Below are 23,989 nucleotides of genomic sequence, written 5' to 3' on the forward strand. Positions count from 1 at the left end.
GGACCTGTCCTTTTACTCCATGACTCTCAAGCTTTCTAAGGAGCCTTTGATGAGGAACTTTATCAAAAGCTTTCTGGAAGTCAAGGTAAACAACATCTATCGGGTCTCCTTTGTCCACATGTTTGTTCACCCCCTCAAAGAAATGTAACAGGTTAGTGAGGCATGATCTTCCCTTGCAGAACCCATGCTGAGTCTTCCTCAATAACCCGTGTTCATCAATGTGCCTACTCATTCTGTCCTTGATAATGGTTTCTACCAACTTTCCCAGTATTGAAGTCAGACTGACTGGCCTGTAATTTCCCGGATCTCCTCTGGAACCCTTTTTAAAGATGGGGGTGACATTTGCTACCTTCCAGTCCTCAGGAACGGAGGCAGATTTCAATGAAAGATTACAGATTTTTGTTAGAAGATCCACAAGTTCAACTTTGAGTTCTTTCAGAACTCTCGGATGTATGCCATCCGGACCCGGTGACTTATTAGTTTTTAATTTGTCTATTAGTTGTAGGACCTCCTCTTTTGTCACCTCAATCTGACTCGGGTCTTTCAACACCCCTTCCAATATTAGTGGTTCTGGGGCGGGCAAACACTTCTCATCTTCCACGGTGAAGACGGAGGCAAAAAATGCATTCAGCTTCTCAGCCATTTCCCCATCCTCCTTCAGTAATCCTTTTACCCCATGGTCATCCAAGGGCCCCACTGCTTCCCTGGCTGGTTTCCTACTTCTAATATATTTGAAGAAATTTTTATTGTTGGTCTTTATGTTTTTTGCAATATGCTCCTCATAGTCCCTTTTTGCCTGCCTGATCACAGTCTTGCATTTGATTTGCCACTGCCTGTGTTCCCTTTTATTAATCTCACTTGGACTGGTTTTCCACCGCTTAAAGGAGTCCTTCTTACCTTTTACAGCTTCCATTACTTTGTTTGTTAACCATGCTGGCCTCTTCTTATACCTGTTTGTGCCTTTCCTAACTTGTGGTATGTATTTTATCTGAGCTTCTAGGATTATAGTTTTAAATAGTCTCCAAGCTTCCCCAAGGGTTTTGACCGTATTTACCTTTCCTTTCAGTTTCCTCCTCACATGCCTCCTCATCTCAGAGAATTTACCCCTTTTAAAGTTAAATGTGGTTGTGGCGGTCTTTTTGGGCAACTCCCTATTTATACAAATGGTGAAATCAATAACATTATGGTCACTGTTCCCAAGCGGCGCAATCACTTTTACGTCTCTCACCAAGTCTTGGGCATTACTTAGGACCAGATCCAGGATCGCCCCACCCCTGGTAGGTTCTGAGACCATCTGCTCCATAGCACAGTCATTGAGAGCATCAAGAAACTCAATCTCTTTCTCTCGACCAGAACACATATTGACCCAATCAATCTGCGGGTAGTTAAAATCACCTATTACGACACAGTTTTTACGTTTAGCCACCAGTGATTCTCTTCCACCAACAGCAAAATGAGTAGAAACAAAACCACTGACATGTACATTAATAAGATAGAGAAGTAGTAGGCTGGGAAGTTAAAATGACCCTGGAGCAAACCAAGCACAGTCCCCCGCCCCGGGTTGCTGAGAGCCACCATAGGCCCCCAGATAAAGATTCTGCTTGCCCCCAATGTGATCTTGATCACAAATCAAATACTGTGACAACAGAAATAATTTGACTGCCTGTTACCATGCATGTATAATAATGAAAGAATGCACAAACATATCTGCCTGTCCATTTGTGGCAGGCATAACTTATCAGAAAATAAAACCAGGAATCTCAAAATGGGCCAAAAATGAAAGGAATCAGGATATCCTGGCCCAGGTTATTTGTAATGGAGGCTAAATTCTAACTCCATTACCATTATTTCCATTACCAGATCTGTTTTCCATTTCCATACCATTAAGAGGGGAGAGCACCTTTTAGTATTTTGATAGATCATGAAGGAATAGCGACTTCCTTCTTCTGTTCATAATATTATCGATGGTTTGCTGCTATGCTATAAAATACATTCTATGGCTGAGAAGGAGTTGAGACCAAGACTGATATATGGGAGGAGGGAAGAAATATTAAAAGTGGGGATAAAGGAATGAAAGATCATGAAAAGAAAGGAGCAAAATGAAAAAAAGGAGAAAAGTATAAAAAAGAGTTACAGAAATTAAAGAAAAGACTATGAAAGGGTTTTTTTTTTAACTTTTGCTACCTCACAATAACAGGGCTGCCCCTTTGCAAGGTATGGCTGTGCAAACAAAACTATGGAGTCTGATGAAACTAAAGGAAGAGGGAAAACAGATTGCTGGAGATAACAGCCTTTTTAAGGAGGCTGAATCCAGGCAATCACTGTATCTTGTCCTGACTGGTCTTGGCTTGCTCTAGTGCTGGCTTGACAGATGGGATTAGCAAGATCTGAGAAATGGGTTTCCTTTAGCCTCCTTGTAAATGTAGCAGAAAGGCGAAAAACTGCTGAATGTGCTCTACCTTCTCTGCACCCCAGAGGCTGCAGTGTAGAAGTGCATTACAATCTGAATGCAGCATGAGATCCTCAAGCTGACTTGAGCCTAAGTTTTTTTTTGGGGGGGGGGTATTTTTTTGTAATTTTTTTGTGTGCACATGTATTCATTTCTGGAAGTCATGGCGACTTCTGGAAATCTTTACTGGGACATGGAGGATGTTCAGAGAAGTGGCTTGATACAGCCTGCCTCTGCCTCCCACTCCTGGTATTCCAGTGAGGTCTCCCATCCAGGTACTTGCCTGGGTCACCCCTGCTTAGCTTCAAAGTTCTGATGAGATCAGGCTTGCATAGGCTACCCAAGTCATGGTGGAGCTTGGGAATTTTGTCCTCCTAGTCCCCCTCCATGTTGTAATCCAAGCCAGCCTTAAAAAGGCCACTCAACAGTGCCAGCAGTTACTATTAGCTTACCCATTGCTTCTTCCCACAAATTGGCAGCAGTTCAGGAGGAGATGGTGAAGGTGTGCATAATTTTTTTTTTATTATTCATGTATAGTAGATTAAAAAAATGGTATTCCTGATATCTCTGAATTCCAGTACAGGTATTATAGTTGGGGGGGGGGAGTTGGGGGGGCAATTTTTTGTGTGTTCAAGTCTACAAGAAGATTATCTGCGGATATAGGAAGCTGGGCTTTTTTAAAAGATAGAGGCACCAAATTATCAGCAGAGTTGCTGGTGCCTGTTTTAAGAAGAACTTCCAAATTTCAAAATGATTGGATCAAGGGATCAAATTCTATGGGCCCCCAAAGAAGGTGCCACTATCAATCCTTCATTGTTTCCAATGGGGGGCAGCCTTTTCCCCCCCTCCAGGGTAAAAGCAAAGAGACAAGCCTACAGCAACCACTGGTCAATACCTCCCATGCCAGGAACCAACACAAGCCCCAAAGAACCAAATCAAACCCCAGGAATCCAAGCAGAACCACAAACCAGTGTGGCAAGTCCAACAGGACTAATGTCAATCCAGAAAATCCCAGCACAAGAAAATCAAGCAAGGGGTACCTGCAGGGGTCATTTTGCAGAAAAATAGGTGGTGGAGCTCATCCAGGGATTGTTATGCAGCTACAATACTATTCAATGGGCAAGGAGATGGAACTCTCAGGAGGAGGAGGAGGAACTCTCAGAAAGGTTCAGGAGCTATGCTCCTGTGACCTCCCACTGAATCTGAGGCCTGGGTACTTGTGCAAGCCCAACAGAACCAATATGTAACAGAGACACCCAGCAGAACTCTGTGCCAATGTGGCAGTGCAAATTCAACAGAACCAATGTCAAACCAGACAATTCCAGCACGTTTATGGGGAGTGCAAGTCCATCCAATGCTATGTCAAACCGAGATTCTGACAACACAAATTCAAGCAGAGGGGCTTTTGAAACCCAGCAGAACCATATTTGGATATTTGCATATTAGGCCACACACCCCTGATGTAGCCAATCCTCCAAGAGTTTACAAGGCGCTTTTTTGTAAGCTCTTGGAGGACTGGCTACATCAGGGGTGTGCAGCCTAATATGCAAAGTAGCTCCTGCTAGTATTCTACCTCTGAAAACCAGTATCAGACCACAGAATCCCAGAAGTGTGGGGGTATTCGTTTGTTTTGCAGAACCAAGAGCAAAACAGAAGAAGAAGAAGAAGATATTGGATTTATAGCCTGCCCTCTACTCCGAAGAGTCTCAGAGCAGCTCACAATCTCCTTTACCTTCCTCCCCCAAAACAGACACCCTGTGAGGTGGGTGGGGCTGAGAGGGCTCTCACAGCAGCTGCCCTTTCAAGGACAACCTCTTGCCAGAGCTATGGCTAACCCAAGGCCATTCCAGCAGGTGCAAGTGGAGGAGTGGGGAATCAAATCCGGTTCTCCCAGATAAGAATCCGCATACTTAACCACTACACCAAACAGGGTCTTAGAGAAACATACACAACACTTCCCCAGGGAAGGCCTCAGAAAGTGAGAGGGAAGGTTTTGGGTCCACCTTGATGCTCTTCTCTCAGCAGTCTGCACACCATCACTGCCTCAGAGGAGGAGCCTTAGATGCTGCAGGTGTCCCTTCATCACCAACTCTCCATTTCCCACCTCCTCCCACCCCTGCAAAGAAGAATGTTTCATTTCCACTACATAGACAATTAGTTTCATTATTTATGAGGTGGGTTCTGCTGGTTTCAGTTTGGCACACAAGTCTGCCTACCCTACTCTATCCCTTTCATCTCCATCAAGATGAAGAACTGCATTTGTGCTGCTGTATTATTTTTACCATGCAGTTCACTTTTGGGGTGGCAGATGACTGAGTGAGTGTGCTGAGCCTCACCTCCAACACCCCCTTGTGCCACACATCTATTAGAGTTCCATTGAGCCATTTCTGCACAGGTGGAGCTGGAATGGCATTAGGGATTTGGGCTGGGGGAGGTCTGTCAGTTGAATTGGGTAGCTGCCCAGCTGCTTCTTTCTAATGACAGTTTAATTTTGGGATGAGCGTTTTCCCTTTGCTGCGCAACACAAACAGAGAGAGGATGCTGGCACAAGCACATGCTTCTTTCGCACACTTCAGAACTGGGTAGGTAAACAGTCACAAGTTGACCTTCAGAAAGACCAAATGCTCAACTGTCCAGGAGAGCAGGCATGAGTGATATGGGCTGGCAATGTCATCTGCATGAAAGGAACCATGCTTACTCTGAATTCTCATCAGAGGGCATGAGAGGAGCCTCTGGGCCATGACAGAGAGGTCCAGCCAGACTGGCTCCTTTATGGCCCAATAGCTCAGTGGATTGGTGGTCGGTCTGCAGCTTGTAGGGCCCAGCAGGGTACTCCCTCACCATTGCAGCTTCGGTTATCCTATCTCATGCGCCTCTTGCTCCCAGAGGGGCCAAATTCCCTTACTGATGAGGTCCGCCTTCAAGGTCATCTCTGCAGTTGCTGTGGGAGGAGGGGATGTTGCCTAGCAGGGTAGATGGGGGATGAACAGCAGGTGAGCTGCTTTTGCTCTCTGCTTCCTATGTTCATGCCAACATGCCCTTCTTGGCCTGCTTGCACACAGCTCACCTGGAGAGCTCCCCTCTCCAGTGAATGAGCTGGTCAGCCTGCTCAGCGATCCTGCTCTAGATGTGCAGAGCACACATACCGGTATTTGCCAGTATGTAGACCTTCTGCTGTGTGAGGGGCCTTGAGGCCACCTTGCAGCCTTTGTGCCAGCAAACACACTGCTGGAAACAAGTCTGGTTCCAGAAAGGTAGCCATAGTCTCATGAGCCAATTGGATCATGGGAATGTCCAGAGCCGGGGCCGCTGTGTCAGATGAGAGCAATTGCATGCAGTCCTAAAAAGGGTTTAAGGACCTCCATAGTCTTGAGAGCTAGCCAGTTGCTCAAGTCACCCATAGAGAGTCTATAGCTCCAATGCTCAATTTGTTCCACTGAGCAGAACACACTGCTAACAACTTCCATCTGCAGTGCTTCATAGTTACTTAAACTTGATGGATGGCTCTTGGTTCCTTCAGTCTGTATTCAACCTGCTACTGCAAACAGGAATGTCGCACTGTCAAGGTTCAAGCAACACCACCACACTTCCACAAGTTTACAGCAGCGCATGGATTCCAGGAGGTTAAATACTCAAAAAATGAGTCATAGAGAAGAGCAACACTGGTGTGAGAAATAACCTTGTTGGCCACCAGACCCAAATGGTTCTTTTCTGTGGACATTGGAACAGCATGGTAGTAAGTGGCTCCCATCCCGTTTGTCCCACTCTCTGGCTTGAAACACACATTTGGTGGGGCCCAAGCAGCTGCTTTAGAAAGAGCCAAACTTTCTAGCACTGACCTGGGTACTTTCCAGAAGCTCTTGCCCTTGTCTCCCAATAGCTCATTTGTGTTAGCTGGACAAAGCACCAAGTAGAAATGGGTTCCTATTTCCAGAATGCATCTGTAGCTAATCTGTTATAACTAGCTGGCTTGTCCACTTGCAGAAAGTGTGCATTAAAGAGCAGTTGACAGAACAAACTGGCTCCTATTGGCAGTCAAACTCAGGAGAAGATTCCATGGCTGTCTGAATGATTCACTGGCCTGGCTTACAGCTAACAATGGTTCCAAGAGTGTAGCAGGCAGTGACAGAAGCAGCTGATTCCAAGGTGGGTAAGGCTGACTGTCATTTTGTATACATGGAGCATAGGGTTGCCAGCCTCCAGGTGGGAGTAGGAAAACCCCGGGTTCCGTGAAACCAGCCTCAATAAAGAAATCAAAGAAATGGAAAGTTCATAATATTTTAAATCACCAAATATAGGAAATCCAGCAACCTGTAATATTATCAACTAAAGCCTCATATAAATAGGAAACTAAGCCACCTAAAATGAAAATTAAACCACATATAATAATAAATCATATAATAATAATGGACACTCTGTGGTTGCTTAGCCTCCAGGTAAAGGCTGGAGTTTTTCTGAGATTACAACTGATCTCCAGACAATAGAGATCAGTTCCCTGGGAGAAAATGTCAGCATTGGAGGCTGGACTCTGTGACATTGTACCCTTTTAAGGTCCCTCCCCACACCAAACCCCACCCTCCACAAAGTCTACACCCAAATCTCCAGGTATTTCTCAGGTAGGAATTGGCAACCCTAAGCATTGAGTCAGTAGCCTTCTTTCCATCATTCTTTCCTATAAAGAATGACTAAATCTTTAATTTTAGAGGGTAATTTCTCTTTTAAAAACCCTTTTTATTAAAAAAAAATAGAACTATAGACTTTTAATTGGATTGGTGGGTAGATTGCTCAATTAAATGTTTCATTTGGAGTTAAAATAATCAATAGGTCCATTGAAGAAGGACACATAGCCATGACCAATATGCAGATGTATTGCCTTTTCTCCTCCTTTTGTGAGCTTGTTCTGGTAATAAGCCTTTCCTTTCAGTTTTTTTTTAACCTAAAGTCTTCTTTGTTACTTATGTTATAGGTAAAATGTTGTAAGTAAAGATGTTCAAACAACCACAGGTTTGGCGAAGTTCTGCTCTCTTTTCACAAGAGGGAGATGATTTTTTTTATCAAGCAATTTGGCTGTTAATGAGCAGCTTAAACATGTTCAGTGGATTACTTCCTTCATATTCAAACAGTACAATACAGTGCAATTTGAACAATACAGTACAGTGCAATTTGAAGCATCAGACATGGGCATTCGTACATGAGGGAGCAAGCAGAACAGAAGTCAACCCAGATGTACAAATAGGACTTTCCCCTTGTCCTTTTGTTTTCACATGTTGTTGTTTCGAGCCTTTTCATTGCAACCTTTTCATTGTTGATATTTCCAGTTCATCTGGTTCTTTTACACAGGGCTGGTGCATGGGAGTAGGCCAACTAGGCAGTCGTCTGGGGTGCCTAGGGTGACCATAATGTCTGAAGGCCAGCCAGGGACACGTTGGGGGGGGGAGGTAGGGGTGCGCCTGTCACTAATAACACAGGTCGAGATGCAGGACAGGAACCCGGAAGTGACCGACAGGCTGCTTCAGCGTGCCGCTGCGCCGGGCCCCTGGGCCCCACAACGATGGGACCGATGCCACAGGGACGGGCTCGAAACACTCTATAACCCCTCAAAAGAACAGCAGTCTAGCTCGCTTCCCCCAAGCCCTGCCGCCATAAGCCTCAAGGGGGCTCATTTTGCGGCATCTCCCGGCGGGAGGGTGGCACCCGCACGGGACACATATCAAATGAAAGAGGGGGCGCAGGGCTATCAGAAACAGCCGGCGGAGGGAGTCACGAGACCACCCCACTGGGGGATCCACACCCCGAAAGTGATGAAGGTGGCGCAGACAGAGCCAACAGAGCCAACAGGACAAAATAAATAGGCTGCATTATGCAGCACAGTTGAGAAAGTGCCTTATCCCATATACTGATGAAGTAAATACAGGATCTGAGAACAAAATTGCACCAGAAGACACAAACACAAAGCTCCCTTACACTGAATCAGTGCTTGGGTCCACCAAAGTCAGTATTATCTACTCCAGTCACAAACACAAAGCTCCCTTACACTGAATCAGTGCTTGGGTCCACCAAAGTCAGTATTGTCACATAAGAACATAAGAGAAGCCCTGTTGGATCAGGCCAGTGGCCCATCCAGTCCAACACTCTGCGTCACATAAGAACATAAGAGAAGCCCTGTTGCATCAGGCCAGTGGCCCCTCCAGTCCAACACTCTGTGTAACATAAGAATATAAGAGAAGCCCTGTTGCATCAGGCCAGTGGCCCCTCCAGTCCAACACTCTGTGCCACATAAAAATATAAGAGAAGCCCTGTTGCATCAGACCAATGGCCCCTCCAGTCCAACACTCTGTGCCACATAAAAATATAAGAGAAGCCCTGTTGCATCAGACCAATGGCTCATCCAGCCCACCACTCTGGTCACATAAGAACATAAGAGAAGCCCTGTTGCATCAGACCAATGGCTCATCCAGTCCACCACTCTGGTCACATAAGAACATAAGAGAAGCCCTGTTAGATCAGGCCAGTGGCCCCTCCAGTCCAACACTCTGTGTCACATAAGAACATAAGAGAAGCCCTGTTGCATCAGGCCAGTGGCCCCTCCAGTCCAACACTCTGTGCCACATAAAAATATAAGAGAAGCCCTGTTGCATCAGACCAATGGCTCATCCAGTCCACCACTCTGGTCACATAAGAACATAAGAGAAGCCCTGTTAGATCAGGCCAGTGGCCCCTCCAGTCCAACACTCTGTGTCACATAAGAACATAAGAGAAGCCCTGTTGCATCAGGCCAGTGGCCCCTCTAGTCCAACACTCTGTGTCACATAAGAACATAAGGAGGGAAGGAAGGGAGGAGGGAGCGAAGGGAAGGGAAGGAAGGAAGGAAGGAAGGAAGGAAGGAAGGAAGGAAGGAAGGAAGGAAGGAAGGAAGGGGGGAGGGAGGGAAGGAAGGAAGAAAGAAAGGAAGGAAGGGAGGAGGGAGGGAAGGAAGGGAAGGGAGTGAGGGAAGGAAGGGAGGGAAGGAAGGAAGGAAGGGAAGGGAGTGAGGGAAGGAAGGAAGGAAGGGAGGGAGGGAGGGAAGAAAGGAAGGCCGCGCCCCGCCCCCCCGCTTTCGGCCCCCTTACCTGCTTCCAGGGCGGCGGAGAGTCCAGCGGCGGCGGCAGCGAGTCCTGCGGCGGCGGCCTCTCCTTCGCTTCCCTGGCCTCCGCCGGGCCCCGCGCGCAGGCGGGGAAGGCGGCGAGGGAGGGCGGGAGCTGCCGGCGCTGGCCTCTGGAGGCCTCCAGGGACCAGCGCCGGGCCTCTCCGCTACCGGCGCTAGCCTCTGGAGGCCTACAGGGACCAGCGCCGGCTGCTCCGCGGCCTCCGCTGGTCGCTGGGGGCCCTCCAGAGACTCTGGAAGGCCCCCAGCGACCAGCGGAGGCCGCGGAGAGGCCTTCGCTGGTCGGCGCTGGTCCCGGAAGGCCCTCCAGAGGCTCTGGAAGGCCTTCCGGGACCAGCGCCGGCTGCTCCGCGGCCTCTCCGCGGCCCCTGCTGGTCCCTGGAGGCCCTCCAGAGACTCTGGAAGGCCTCCAGGGACCAGCGGAGGCCGCGCAGAGGCCTTCGCTGGTCGGCGGGTGGTCCCGGAAGGCCTTCCAGAGGCTCTGGAAGGCCTTCCGGGACCAGCGCCGGCTGCTCCGCGGCCTCTCTGCGGCCCCCGCTGGTCCCTGGAGGCCCTCCAGAGACTCTGGAGGGCCTCCAGGGACCAGCGGAGGCCGCGCAGAGGCCTTCGCTGGTCGTCGGGTGGTCCCGGAAGGCCTTCCAGAGGCTCTGGAAGGCTTTCCGGGACCAGCGCCGGCTGCTCCGCGGCCTCTCCGCGGCCTCTGCTGGTCACTGGAAGCCCTCCAGAGTCTCTGGAGGGCTTCCAGCGACCAGCGGAGGCCGCGGAGAGGCCTCCGCCACCGCTGCCGGCCCCGTGCGCGGGCGGGAAAGGCGGCGAGGGAGGGAGGGAGCGTCCCTGCACGTGCGCAGGGGCCCTGCACAGGCGCAGGGATGCTCCCTCCCTCACTCGCCGCCTTCCCCGCCGGCGCCCGCGGCCCACCGCCTCCGGGGCTGGCTAAACCGGGACCTCTAAATGGTCCCGGTATAGCCAGCCTGGGAGGCGGGAATAGGGGGCCAGAACCGGGACATTCCCGGGCTCCCGGGACGGTCTGGCCACCCTAGGGGTGCCTCAAGGCACCCCATCTCCCACGGCATCCGGCTAACTTCCCAACCTTTCAGAGGCTTGCAAAAGCTCTGCAAGGTTGGGAAGAAAGCAAGCATGCTCAGAGCCACCGGCTCTGAGTGCACTCGCTCCCCGCCCTTGCTGAAGCTCCCCGCCTCCTCCCACCCCTCCCTGACCTCACCACTGCCACGCCCCACCCCCAGCATCAGCAAAGTCAGGGGAGGCAGCGTGGCAGTGAATGCGCTTCAGTGAGGTGGGGGGGAGAGGTTGGGGCTTCGGCGAGGTCGGGGGCAGGGAGCGCAAAAGCTGTCTTCCTGCTCTTGTGGAGGCTTTGCAAGCCTTGGCAAGTTCAGGGAGGGTGGGACAACATGACGGGGAGCAAGAGCGGAGCCATTGCCGGGCGCCCAATGGGAAGGGATCAGCTCCCTCAAGTGACTCCTCCCAGAGGGTGGTGGAGCAGCCAGGGGGAGGCAGGCCTGGGCAAGAGGCAAAGTGTGGTGATTCCAGGCTGGCCTTGGAGGTGGAGCATGCGGGGAGCAATGCAGCCCCTCCCGCAAGGGAAGCCTCTTCCCAATGGTTCGGGCTTGGTGGGTCACCTCTGCGTCCCTTCACCTGCCTGCCAGCCGTTCCCTGGCTGTCACCTGCCGCAGCAGCAGTGTCCGTCTGTCCTGCGCTTGCCTTCTTAGCAGAGGACTGGGCTGGCGCACTTAGCCTGCAGGCAGGGACCTTGAGTGGGCATTGGGCGGCCTCCCTTTGGGGTGGGAAGCGAGCGCGCTCAGAGCCAGAAGCTCTGAGCGCATCTGCTGTCTTCCTTTTCTTGCCCAGGCTTTGCAAGCCTTAGCAAGGTTGGGGGGGAGGGTGCCTGGCTCTCTCTCGCTTCAAAGTGGGACAGGGCCAAGAATGTGGGAGGGCCCACATGTGCTGCGCACAGCAGGTGACATCATCATGATGTCATCAGGCCACGCGCACTCTGCACACGCAAAAAATAATTTTAAAAAAGAGGGGGACAGGGGGCTGATTTTGGCCTGGCGTGCTGGAAAGCTCAGCACCGGGCCTGCTTTTACACCATTTATAGAACTTTGCAACTGATACAAATATGTTGAAAATGCATTAATTTTAATTGGGATAATTAGGCACCAAAAATACAGGGAAAAAATGTCACTGTGGCTTCTGAGGCAATCTTCTGGGTGACCACTAGGCAGTGATCAAGGACCAACTCTTTAGAATCTCAGAAAACTCACCTCATTGCTGGCCTTATAAAAGACAGAGGAAGGATGGAGAAGGCACATCTGCTCTTTAGTTCATTACCCCTTGACCTGAAGAAGTATGCAGAACAGCCGTCTGTTGTCTCTGAATTGTTGAGTGATGCTCCTTCCTCCTGCAGCTGCTTCTCAGTTCTAGGAAAGAGGTGGGAGTAGAGGAGGGAAACCAAGAGCGAGCTGGTACCCTCCTGGCAGTCAATCCTGTGATCTTTTAATGTGACTCAACAAAGGGTCAGGGCTTGCATGCTCACAGGTGTGAAAAATAAAAGAAGGTATTAGAGTATCTGCTTCACCTGGCAGAAAGTCCCCAGTTCCATCTTCAGTGTCTCCAGTTAAAGGATCAGCTAGCAGATAATACGAAAGTCCTCTCCCTGAGACCTTGGAAAGCTGATGCCAGTCAGAGTAGACTATACTTGCCTCAAAAGATCAATGGTCTGATTCAGATAAGACAACTCCATGTGTTCATGGGTTCAGAGACTAATGAGTTGGATTTGCAGACTCTTTTCAGGGAACTGTGATTGGCTGAAGATCCTTTTTTAGAATAGATTCAGTAGTGGAGATGTTTCAGAATTCTTAGGGGACAGGAATTTCCCCTGGAATATCCTACGCTGATCTGGCTTGCCCATTTCATAAGTTAGAACTGCGTGCATATTCTTTTAATCCATGTTCTATTATACTGTTCTGGACTTTTAGGATACATTGGGATATATGTGGCTATGGTAGCATAGATTGTAACACATATTGGATATACAGAGGACAACGAGATATATATCTACACATACATAGATCCAGGTGGGTAGCCATGTTGGTCTGAAGCAATGTGACAAAGTCCAATAGCACCTTTAAGACCAACAAAGTTTTATTTAGGCTGTGAGTTTTTGTGTGCATGCACACAAAAGCTCACAGACAGAATAAAGCTTTGTTAGTCTTAAACATGCTATTGGACTCTTAACTTTGTAACACATACACAGGTTGACAAACCTGCAGCAGTAACATTTGTCTAGAAGTAATATTTGTCCAACTCAGTTGAATAACAAATCAGGATCTTCTGTAAAGTGGCAGGTTGCAACCAAAGAACTACAGTTGTATCAGGCAGGTTGGTTTTAAATGGAAAAGAATCTTAGCCGTTCAGCTGGTGATAGGTTATACATCTAGTACTGTGGCTATTTATTCAGTTTATATATCCGCCTTTCTTCCTGGCATCTCAGGACCCAAGGTGAGTAACAACAATATAAAACAAATGTTAAAACAACACATTAAAAACAAAACTAAAATCAACTTATGTCCCAATGAACAGGGTATTTCTCCTTTGCCAAGGCTCAGGCTGCCAAAAAAGAATTCTCCGGAACATCTCCTTTGCAGTCTCATTAGAAAGCTAGGATGATAGAAGCTCCCTGACCTCTTCTTAGAGGCTGTTCCAGAGGCATGGTGCAGCCACTGAAAAAGAGCTCACACTGTGGCACTGATAATAGACGGTGCTGCTAAAAACAGAGCTGCTGGAGATGATCATTCAGGAAGCGGTGTCCCTTCAGTAAATGAACTCCAGGTCATGTAGGGCTCTAAAGGTGAGCACCAGCACCAGGAATTTCAACTGGAAACTAATGATCAGCCAGTGATTAGGGAGGGGCACGAACATGCATTCTTGTGGTATGGTTTATGGTTTGAACCACAAACTGAACCATGAACCAGGAGGTTGGTTTGTGAACTGACGCAATTCATATTGGTTTGTGAGCCATTTGAAGTTTGAGCCCCTGCTTTCTGCTCCCCATGGGGGTTTCCAAACAACTGGGCGGTGAGATTGCTACTCAGCTGTAGGTTTAAATGACTCAGAGCCATTTAAACCCTGCTTTCTGCTCCCTGCAACTTTTCATGAACCCCTGCTTTCTGTTCTTCATGAATCACTGCACAAAAAATCGTGGAAGTTCATGGCAGTTCTTCGGCTTGTGAACATTGATTCACAAACTACCCAAAATTTATGATGAACTTTTGTTCATGCCCTTCCCTTGAAGTGCCAAATTCCAATTGGCTAGCCCCAGATAGCAGACAAACTACAGCAATTTGTACCAACTGCAACTTCCAAATCATCTTCAAGGGTAGCCTCATGTAGAGTGTTTTAGATTAATCAGATCATCTGTCTGCAAAAAGGGAGCCAACTTCTTAACTAGATGTGACTGCAAAGATGCAATTTTTTACCATCATGGACACCTGTTTCTCCAACAGGTAGGGTTTCCAGCTCTGTGTTGGGATATACCTGGATAATTCAGAGGTGGAGCCTAGGGAGAGTGTTGGGGAGGAAGGGAAGGAACTTCAGTGGGCAATAATGAAGAAGACTGCAGATTTATACCCTGCCCTTCTCTCTGAATCAGAGACACCCTGTGAGGTGGGTGGGGCTGAGAGGGCCCTCACAGCAGCTGTCTTTTCAAGGACAACCTCTGCCAGAGCTATGACTGACCCAAGTCATTCCATTCCAGCAGCTGCAAGTGGAGGAGTGGGGAATCAAACCAGGTTCTCCCAGATAAGAGTCCGCACACTTAACCACTACACCAAACTAGCTCTCAAGATGCCACAGAATTCACCTTCCAGAGAGGCTGTTTTCTCCAGATGAACTTACTTCTGTTACTAGGAGATCAGTTGTAATCCCAGGAGGTCTCCAGCCACCACCTGCAGGTTGATAACCCTACCAACAGGAGATCCAGAAAGAATCCTTCAGTAAAGACTCCTAAACTCTTAAAAGAGTCTTTCACAGAAAAGCAGCATGCCATGGATGGTAGGAAACAGAATTCCATTTAAAGCAGTGGCCCTTATAGCCAGCATCACCTCCGTATTAAAAGGTAAAGATAGTCCCCTGTGCAAGCACCGAGTTATTACTGATCCATGGGATGATATCACATCATGACATTTTCTTGGCATACTTTTTATGGGGTGGTTTGCCATTGCCTTCCCCAGTCATCTACACTTTACCCCCAGCAAGCTGGGTACTCATTTTACCAACCTTAGAAGGATGGGAGGCTGAGTCAACCTTGAGCTGGCTACCTGAATCCAGCTTTCACCAGGATCGAACTCAGGTCATGAGCAGAGCTTGGACTGCAGTACTGCAGCTTACCACTCTGCACCATGGAGCTCCCTCACCTCCATGTTATCTGATGCAATTTGGCCTCCTTTAACCATGACATTCAAGCACCAAGTCAGAACACAGACAGCAGCAGCTGGTGGTTTACTCAGAGTAATATTTTACTGTGTGCTATCAGCTTATTGAGGACAACTTTAAAAGCTCTCATTAAAGAAACTGGGAGAAAATGTGGAGGCTTCTGGCACACCCCCATATCCAAAGCTTTTTTGTAGCAGGAACTCCTTTGCATATTAGGCCACACACACCTGATGTAGCCAATCCTCCAAGAGCTTACAGGGCTCTTCTTACAGGGCCTACTGTAAGCTCCAAGAGGATTGGCTACATCAGGGAGGTGTGACCTAATATGTAAAGGAGTTCCTGCTACAAAAAAAGTCCCGCCCATATCACTTTTCAAGGGTATTCAGTATTGCCAACCACAACTTTTTATGAGTGGTTTGACTGAGAAGACCAGAGCCATCTCAGCACTGTACTGCTCCACCCAAAGGATCGTGGGCAATATCTGTTTTTTTTAAAATCTAGATCTACCACAGCACTGTTGTATTCAGTCTAGAAATCATTTTGACTCTGAACTTGTAATCAAATTTGGAATCTTCTGTATTTCAGATAATCACAATGAAGAAAATATTTAAAATGTCATATCATTGTAACAATAATGAATTGCTTTTATTTATTCCATTGTACGTTAGCTCAGTAAAGGGAAAACTGTGTGTCTTCCCCCCTTCCCAATTGCAAGTGATCTCTAGATGACAGAGATCTGTCCCCCCTGGAAAAAATGGCTGCTTCGGATGGTGGCCCACTGAAGTCACTCCCCTTGCAAACCCTGCCTCTTCAAGCTCCACACTCAAATCTCTAGGCATTTCCCAGCTTGGACCTAGCAACCCTAGAAAGCACTCGCATGAAAGGTTTAGTAATATGCAGATTTATTGAGATGTAATAATGAATTTCTTGAAAACCAGATGACCAATTAAATTTCCTTCATCTATACAATTAGAAACACCACCATAAATAAAAAAGAGCAAATGTTTTCAAAGGTGCCAGATTTCTCTCAATTTCCGAGTACCCTTGAATTTCTCATTCTCTGTGACCTGTGGGCCCTTCAGATTAATGTAGTTCATTATGTGGATTCCCATGCAGGTAGAAAATGAATTAGCATTACAAAAATCAAAAGAATAAGATGCAGCTCAGAGTAATTAGGCAACGGAGACAATGAAGGGTTTTCTCACATTAGGCAAGAAAACACCTGCAAAAAGGAATTAGCAAGAATGAGAGGAGACACAAATGCTTCAGGATAGGAAATTCCTGGAAAATGTGAGGGTGGAAACTGGAGAACAGGGGTGTCAAACATGTGACCCGGGACCCAAATCAGACCCCCAGAAAGCTCCTATCAGGCTCCCGAGCAATTGGCTGTCATCTGCTTCCTTCTCCTTCTCTCTTGCTTCCTTCTGCATCACAGCTTGTTTCTCAAGGCTTGCTCAATTGCTAAATATCCTACCGAGTTCGATACAAGGTGCTGGTTATTACCTTTAAAGCCCTATATGGTCTAGGACCTGCCTACCTGAGGGACCGTCTCTCCCCGCATGTTCCCCAGAGAGCACTGAGATCGGGATCTCAAAATCTTTTGGTTGTCCCCGGGCCAAAGGAGGCCCGCTTGAAGATCACAAGAGACCGGGCCTTCTCTGTAATGGCTCCATTTTGGTGGAACCAGCTGCCGGAGGAGGTAAGGGCCCTGCGGGATCTCACCCAATTCCGCAGGGCCTGTAAGACAGTCCTCTTCCGGCTGGCCCACAACTAACGGCCCTGTATATCGACTACTGAATGCTGTATATTGTATACTGAATTTTTATCTGAAGTTGAATAGAGTGTAGCTCCACGACTGCTGGCTGTTTTAATGATGTATAGTTATAACAAATGTTTGATTTTAATTATATATTGTGAAATGTTAATTTAAAGTGTAATTTTATACTTTTATGTTAGTTTTACATATGTTGTAAGCCGCCCTGAGCCACTCGGTGGGAAGGGCGGGATATAAATCCCAGATAAATAAATAAATAAATAAAAATAAATAAATAAATAAAGAGCAAAACCTCTATTTTCTTCATTGACTGAGACTTCTCCCTTGGGAAGGAAGGGGAGGAGAGGCAGAGGTTGCTTTGCCAGGCTGTCTCAGTTGCACAGCACAGCTACTAAGCCAAGCCTCTCTTCCCTCTGTTGGCTGAGGCTCCTCCCTCTCCTGGTTCCCTGGGGAAGGAAGGCAAGAGCCAGAGCTTCCTTTACCCAGTTCCCTGGATCCCATGGGAGAAATACAAAGAAAGCACATTTAAGACCAAAGAGTGCTAATGCTTTAAGCATGTGTTATTTAAAGTTTTTTTAAATCTTTAATTGTGTTTCTCTGTGTCCTTTATAAAGTTTATATCTCTGCTACCTAATTTTAAATAGGTACACACATGACCCAGCCTGACATGGTCTGGCCCAACAAGGTCTCATTTATGTCAGACCCGGCCCTCATAACAAATGGTTTGACACCCCTGCTGGAGAAGGTGGGACTTAGAGGAAGGGAGGGATATCAGTAGTGTATTGCCTTCCTAGGGTTGCCACATCCAGGTTGGGAAATACCTGAATATTTTGGGGATGAAGCCTGAGAAGAGCAAGGTTTGGGAAAGGGAGGGACTTCGTAGAGTTCATCTTCCAAAATGGCCATTTTCTCCAGGTGAACTGATCTCTGTTGTGTGGAGATCACTTATAATCCCAGGGGAATATATGGAGAAAGGCGGTCCCGTAGATAGGCAGGTCCCTGATACTTCATCTGGTACAACATATATCACAATATGTGTATTTTTTTAGCCATTATACAATTTACTTATCTATAACAGTCAGTCAGGAAATAGTTTTTACTATTGGGTGGGGAGGGTCAAGTTATTTTGCAAATCTGCTAAAACTATAGGTTATACAAAAAATGGGTTACAGAAAGTGCAACAAGCTTCTATCATGGAGCAGCAAGCATGAAGCGGCTCTGGAAAAGAATTTCCCATCCATCTGTGTCCTGTTCGTTGGCCCTCTGGGGCAACTGGTCAGCCCCTGTTGGGGAACAGGATGCTTGAGTAGACGGGTCATGGTTTAATCCAGCAAGGCTCTTACGTTCTTATGTACTGTTTGGGTGAATGAGGCCTTTAACAATACAGACAAATAGCCTAATGTTTTTATGTGTGCATTGTTTCAGTGGCCTGTTTTGGCATTCAGCAATGCCTGTCAGCTGTGAAAATGCCTGGAGCAATTATGCTTATTATGGTAAAAGATCCAGCATAAGCTAATGTTTGTTCTCATTACATTCCAAGTGGGTAAATTTTTTTCTTTCTCTCTCTCCTTTCCTGCTCCCCCCTTTTCTTTCCCCCTTTCTTTCTTTGCTTTGCTTTCCCCTCTCTTAAAGGTTCCCCCCTTTCTCTATTTCATTTCCTCCCTATTGTCTCCTTCACTCCATCCTCAGCATGTCAACATTAACTTTAAGAGGCAATTCTCTCACCTGTGGAATGATAAAAGTAGAGTTACATCACTAGTTGAAAAGCACAGATATGATCTGGGAAGATGCAAGAAGCGTGACAGAAAAAACTCATAGTGTTCCCTTTGTAAAAGAGAGATTTCAGTAAATCACTAACAATTCATTTCAAAGAAGCCCTTTGCTAACCTTGGAAAACAGATACTTTATACCCTATCCATTGTGTTGGTGGGTCAACTTCCTGCAGTGAATATTTGCAACAATTTTTTATTGTTTTTATACATAAGGAATACAAGCAACTGGGACTGTAACAAGCAGGCATTTAGATTTATTGTCATTCTCAAATAATCACACCTGTGTAAGCCTCATTAAAAACCACCAGAACAAGGTAGATTATATAGATTTGCATAAATTATACACATTAAATAAAGAAGAGGAGAAGGAGATTGGATTTATACCCTGCCCTTCACTAAGAGTCTCCGAGCGGTTTGCAATCTCCTTTCCCTCCCCCTCACAGACACCCTGTGAGGTAGGTGGGGCTGAGAGAGCTCTGAGAGAACTGCTCTTGAGAGAACAGCTCTTTTGAGAACTGTGATTGATCCAAGGTCACTCAGCAGGTGCATGTGGAGGAGTGGGGAATTAAACCCGGTTCTCCCAAATTAGTCAGTGCACTTATCCACTACGCCAAACTGCTTTCAACAGATAGATGATAGATTGATGTTCCTGGCTGTCAAGCTGCAATTGACTGATGGCAATCCCATAGGGTTTTCAAACCAGAGACATTCAGAGTTGGTTTGCCATTGCCTGCTTCCAATTAGTGACCCTGGTAATGTCAAGCATGCGGTTTCAACGATGAGTCGAAGTTGATACAAAGACTACGTTTATTGATAGACTGATACTCTGGTAACAGGTTCTTGAGAGTAATGCTGACAATACATTGATACAATACTTTTAAGGTCTACTTCAAAAGGATTCCAAGGGATGGGGTTGTGGGGTAGCATTCACACATAAACTATCATAAATGTCTACGTTCCCATAATGTTATCAGGACTGCATCCTTGCTTTCCCCAGATGGCTTGTACTCCCTTACAGGAATGTATGGGAAGGTGCTGATTATTTGGTTTCAGTTCTCACTACTTCTAATTATAAGCCATAAAGCAAGACAGGGGAAGGGAAAGAATAACAAGCTAGCAAAGTTGGATCCTCCATGATACTTCACAGACCAATCAATTATCAATGGAATTTCACCATGCTTGATAAGTATTCCTTGGTGGTCTCCCATCCAAATAGTGACCAGTGCTGACCTTGCAGAGCAACAGAATAAAGACAAAGATTCTTTTTTAGGCAGGACAGATTTCCTGCTAGGCACTGGGGACCTTAGGAGGGCACCTGCCAGGCACTGCCAACCTCTCAAACCACAGAAGACGGCTGCTTGCCCCTTCTCTAGAAAGTTTGCCTTGGCAGAACTGGTTCCCCCAAAGTCCCTCTCCTGTTTTGGCTGCCTGGTGTGCTGAGGAGCTTCCCTTCCTCCTTTTGTGAAACAACAAAGGGAGGAATGTCAACAGAGAAGCTTGAAAGAAGCCACCATCCCTTCTGCTGCTCTGTAGAGGGAGGTATAGCAGACAGCAAGCAATGCGTGACTGAATAAGTGAGTAGAATTTTCAGCTAGAACTAGTTGTCAGTCTGTTGCTTAATTGTAGCCATCTCCTCTGAGTGCTGATTAGGTTTTGGAAAAGGAGCAGAGGACAGTGAAATTCTAGCAACATTGGACAGCCTAAAAGGAGCCCTGAACGATCACCTCAGCATGGTATTAGTAGGGTAGGTACTGTAGCCTCCAGGTAGGTACTGGGGATCCCCCAGAATTACATCTTATCTCCAGACTACAGAAGTCAGTTCTCCTGGAGAAGATGGATATTTTGGAGGGTGGACTCTGTGGCATTGCACCCCACTAAGGTCCCTGTCTTCCCCAGGCTGCATCCTCAAATCTTCAGGGGAAGATCTGCTAAATCTGGATTTAGCAACCCTACCTCCAACACCCTCAGTGGCCAGTGTGGTTAAGATGGCTTCTACCACAGAGTTTTTGCCCAAATACCAGAGCATCACCATCATCGAGTCCACCCTCCAGATGAGCCATTATTTCCAAGGGAACTGATTTTTGTTGTTTGGAGTTCACTGTAATTCTGGGAAATCTCCATGTGCCACCCAGAGGCTGGCAGCCTTAGTGAAATGTGTGCAAGCAAGCCAGTGGAGGTGCTGGCAGTCATTTTGCTCAGAGACACCAAGATCTGGAGGCAAGTCTTGGAAAGGAGCACCAAGAGGGAAAACGGTGGCTACTGTGGGTTTTCTATGTGCTGGGGGTACTTTTTTCTTGGAGGGAAAAAGGAGAACCCAGTCATGTGAAATCTCAAGCAGTGCAACTCAAGAATCCATTCTGACCTAGGCCCCTATTAAGGATGATAGTGGGGCACATTCCATTGCTGCCTTTCTTTCAGTATCTGATTTTTCTTGATCAGCGTGTGGGACAATCAGATTGTCATTTGCTTCACTTTTGGAAGGATGTTGTTCAAGCGTTGGCTAAGCTGTTCAGATGAGAATTGCAACGACCATTTCATTTGTTGAAGAAAATATACAGCTCTGGCTTCTGAATGTTTTTTTTTTTTAAAAAAAACACTGAATAAGACCATGAGTCAAAAGTGGTGTGCAGTCTTCATTCTCTGTTCTTTTATGAGCACCCTCAATTTTGCGTGCATACCATTGCATCAGCAGAATCAGAGCTGTGAGTCAACACTGTTTTCTATTATTCGCATTGCTTTTTAGGATGCAATTTACCATGGGTTAGAATTAAAATCATGCCAGACCTTCCTGGCTGGGTAGAAAAATAAATAGCCACGTAGTTTGGGTTTGACTCCCATTTAAAAGGTAATTATTCTATTCGATTTCCCTTTTGTGGCTTTAAATTGCTTCAGTCCTCGGGCACCCGGCTCTTCAGATAATTGCTTTCCCCCTGCTGCTTCCATTGCAAAGGGTTGTGTACAAAAAAAGTAAAGGTGAATATTTAAAGAAAGACTGCCTGCAGCTATTCAGTAGCAAGTTGCATTGCTACCAAATTACTAAACGATGGTGCTAAGCAGTCATACCTGAGCACAAATTCAATGTAAACCTGTGGGATATAGTTCTAAGTAAATGTTTTGTTAGCAGCCAGGTGGTGGTTCCACTAGACTTGAGATTTGTGAGTTGATCATAGTATTAAAAATTTGAATCCTCACCAGCTTTAACTGATTGTTCCTTAGATTTGGGCATTGAACTGCCCTCTTAATAACTTACATATTTACAGTGAGAAAGACTTCTGCACTTCAAATCTGGTTTGCTTACACAAGCCAACTTGGCTGGCCTAAAGGGATCTTGGGAACTGTAGTTTTACAGATGTGCTGTGAAATCCCTAAAGGAGCGGCCCCTGTAAGCAGGTCCTGGATAGGCAAACTCCCCCCTCCCATTTCCTTGGAATCATTCTCATCCCTGCCCCCCATGGGGCTTCTGTGCCTTTAACAGATAAAGAACAAGCAGAAATTCAGCAGGTGGTACTTTTCCCTGCATGCTCACATAAGGATGGAAGAAGGTTTCTCCTGAATTTCTGTGTGCTGCACACTGTTAAAGGTAACAGGAGCCTTGCTGGGAAAATGTTGGTGAGCCTAGTCCATGATCACAATGTACAGAGATACACATGGAGATATAGAACTTTTCATAATGATGTCACACCAAGCTTTCACCTATGTGCACCATGTTGAATACAGATGGAGATGAGGCGCACCTTTGCATCAGGACATCTGTGTGCACTTTCAACCCCTAGAGCAGGGGTGTCTAAACCTGCTTAACATAAGAGCCACATAGAATAATCAGAGGTCTGAGAGCCGCAAGACATGAATGTCAGATGTTTGAGAGAAGGAAGGAAGGAAAATAGATGGGGGAGGGAGAAAGAAAGCAACTTTAACTTCCTGCAGCTTATTTAACTACATTGCACTTAACAGTGGTCATAACTGGTAGTAATTTCCACTTTGATGGACTGAAGTAATCACTCTGCAATGTCTATTACTGTCAACCTTGCATTTTTATTTTTCAATTCTACCCTATTCCCCCCCCCCCAGCGTGAACCCAAAACCAGTTCCAACATCATTCTGTCCTGCTCCCTCCTTCCTTTTATCCACACAACAGTAGGTAGCTCAGGCTGACAGTAACTTAACGAGTGAGGCCCAGACTACATCACTGGTAACATGACAATGTCCCATCTGGCATGCACCAGGATTGATGTCATCTTGTTGGCACTGTCTGAGCGATTCTGTGGTGCTGGGGCAAAAAAATTATGGAAGAAGCAATGTTCAGTATAAAGTTTTATAAATCAGTTTTACTCTCTATCCTGAACTGCATTTTAAACGCACCTTTAAATTGTTGTTATTGTCTCCCCAGAACCCAAGAAAAAGAAAAAAGAAGGCAAGAAACAAGAGAAGACACTGGAATAAGGAAGCTGTACTGTGCTGCGTGGGAAAGGGACTTCCTCGAATGTAATCAGTTAACAACTTTCATTGACCCCCTAGGCAATTTATGCAGGCATTATTTATAGCTTAATTGTACAATAGGAAGGGGGGGGGACATACAAATATGCCCTCTTTTTCTTTTTTTATTTTTTACACTAGGATTTTAAAGGTATAATCTTAACCGCATTTGTAGAAATCTGCAACGAAGGGCAGTAATGTCATTTAGTAGTTGATGATGACTGTGTATATGGAAAAGTGTAGATTCATTGTGAACTTCCCCTTTCCCTCTCTGAGTTGGATCTTCAAGCCTGGCTCCACACATTCAGGGCAGGATTTATGACCCTTGTGAACCTCCCGAGACCTGCCCTGTAGAGGTTCTATGATGTCATAATGGGCTGTCCAGAGTGCTGAGGCTCTGGCCACTTTGTGTAAAACAGATTGATTTTTTTTTCATTTGCAGGGAGGGGAACTGTTAAGTTTTATAATAGCAAGAGTGGGTCTCTGTCCCCAGATTGTACCTGCACTGAAATCACTAACTTGGTTGTAATTTACACCTTTTAATAAAACAATTTAAGGACTTAATTCACAACAGTTTTCAATGTGTATTCAGATAACATGAAACCTTGCCATGATGGAACTTGTAGTAGCCTGTAAAGTGTTCTCACTGGAAGTATGTTTAAATTCAAGGTTTCTCATTCTGTGACTGGTAGAATGAAGGGCATCATACAAAAATTGGCATCTTCCATAAGGATGTGACATCAAACACAGTGGACCGTCCTGATAGCAACATGGATCAGTGCTGCTTGTCGAAAGTTAAATGTGAGGTTTGGTGTTGATTTAAGAGTTGGCTGTTCTTTATAGAGGATTCCATGATGGTCTAACATGGATTTCAACCAGTGGAGGCATACCTTAAGAACTAAGAGGGGCTTTAGCATGTGGAAATC

At 46.4% G+C, this 23,989-nt stretch overlaps 1 protein-coding gene across 1 annotated transcript in view; it reads left to right on the forward strand.

The window, feature by feature from the left end:
• Window positions 1-23,627, forward strand: part of PTN (pleiotrophin) — a 145,213-nt gene extending 121,586 nt beyond the window's left edge. Inside the window, exon 5 of the mRNA XM_060245691.1 lies at window positions 22,978-23,627. Within this exon, the coding sequence (XP_060101674.1) occupies window positions 22,978-23,030 (53 nt within the window). The 3' untranslated portion in view covers window positions 23,031-23,627. The remainder of the gene's footprint in view (window positions 1-22,977) is intronic.
• Window positions 23,628-23,989: the final 362 nt, after the last annotated feature.

The sequence above is a fragment of the Heteronotia binoei genome, chromosome 8 (genome assembly GCF_032191835.1).
Source record: "Heteronotia binoei isolate CCM8104 ecotype False Entrance Well chromosome 8, APGP_CSIRO_Hbin_v1, whole genome shotgun sequence".
Lineage (NCBI taxonomy): Eukaryota > Metazoa > Chordata > Lepidosauria > Squamata > Gekkonidae > Heteronotia > Heteronotia binoei.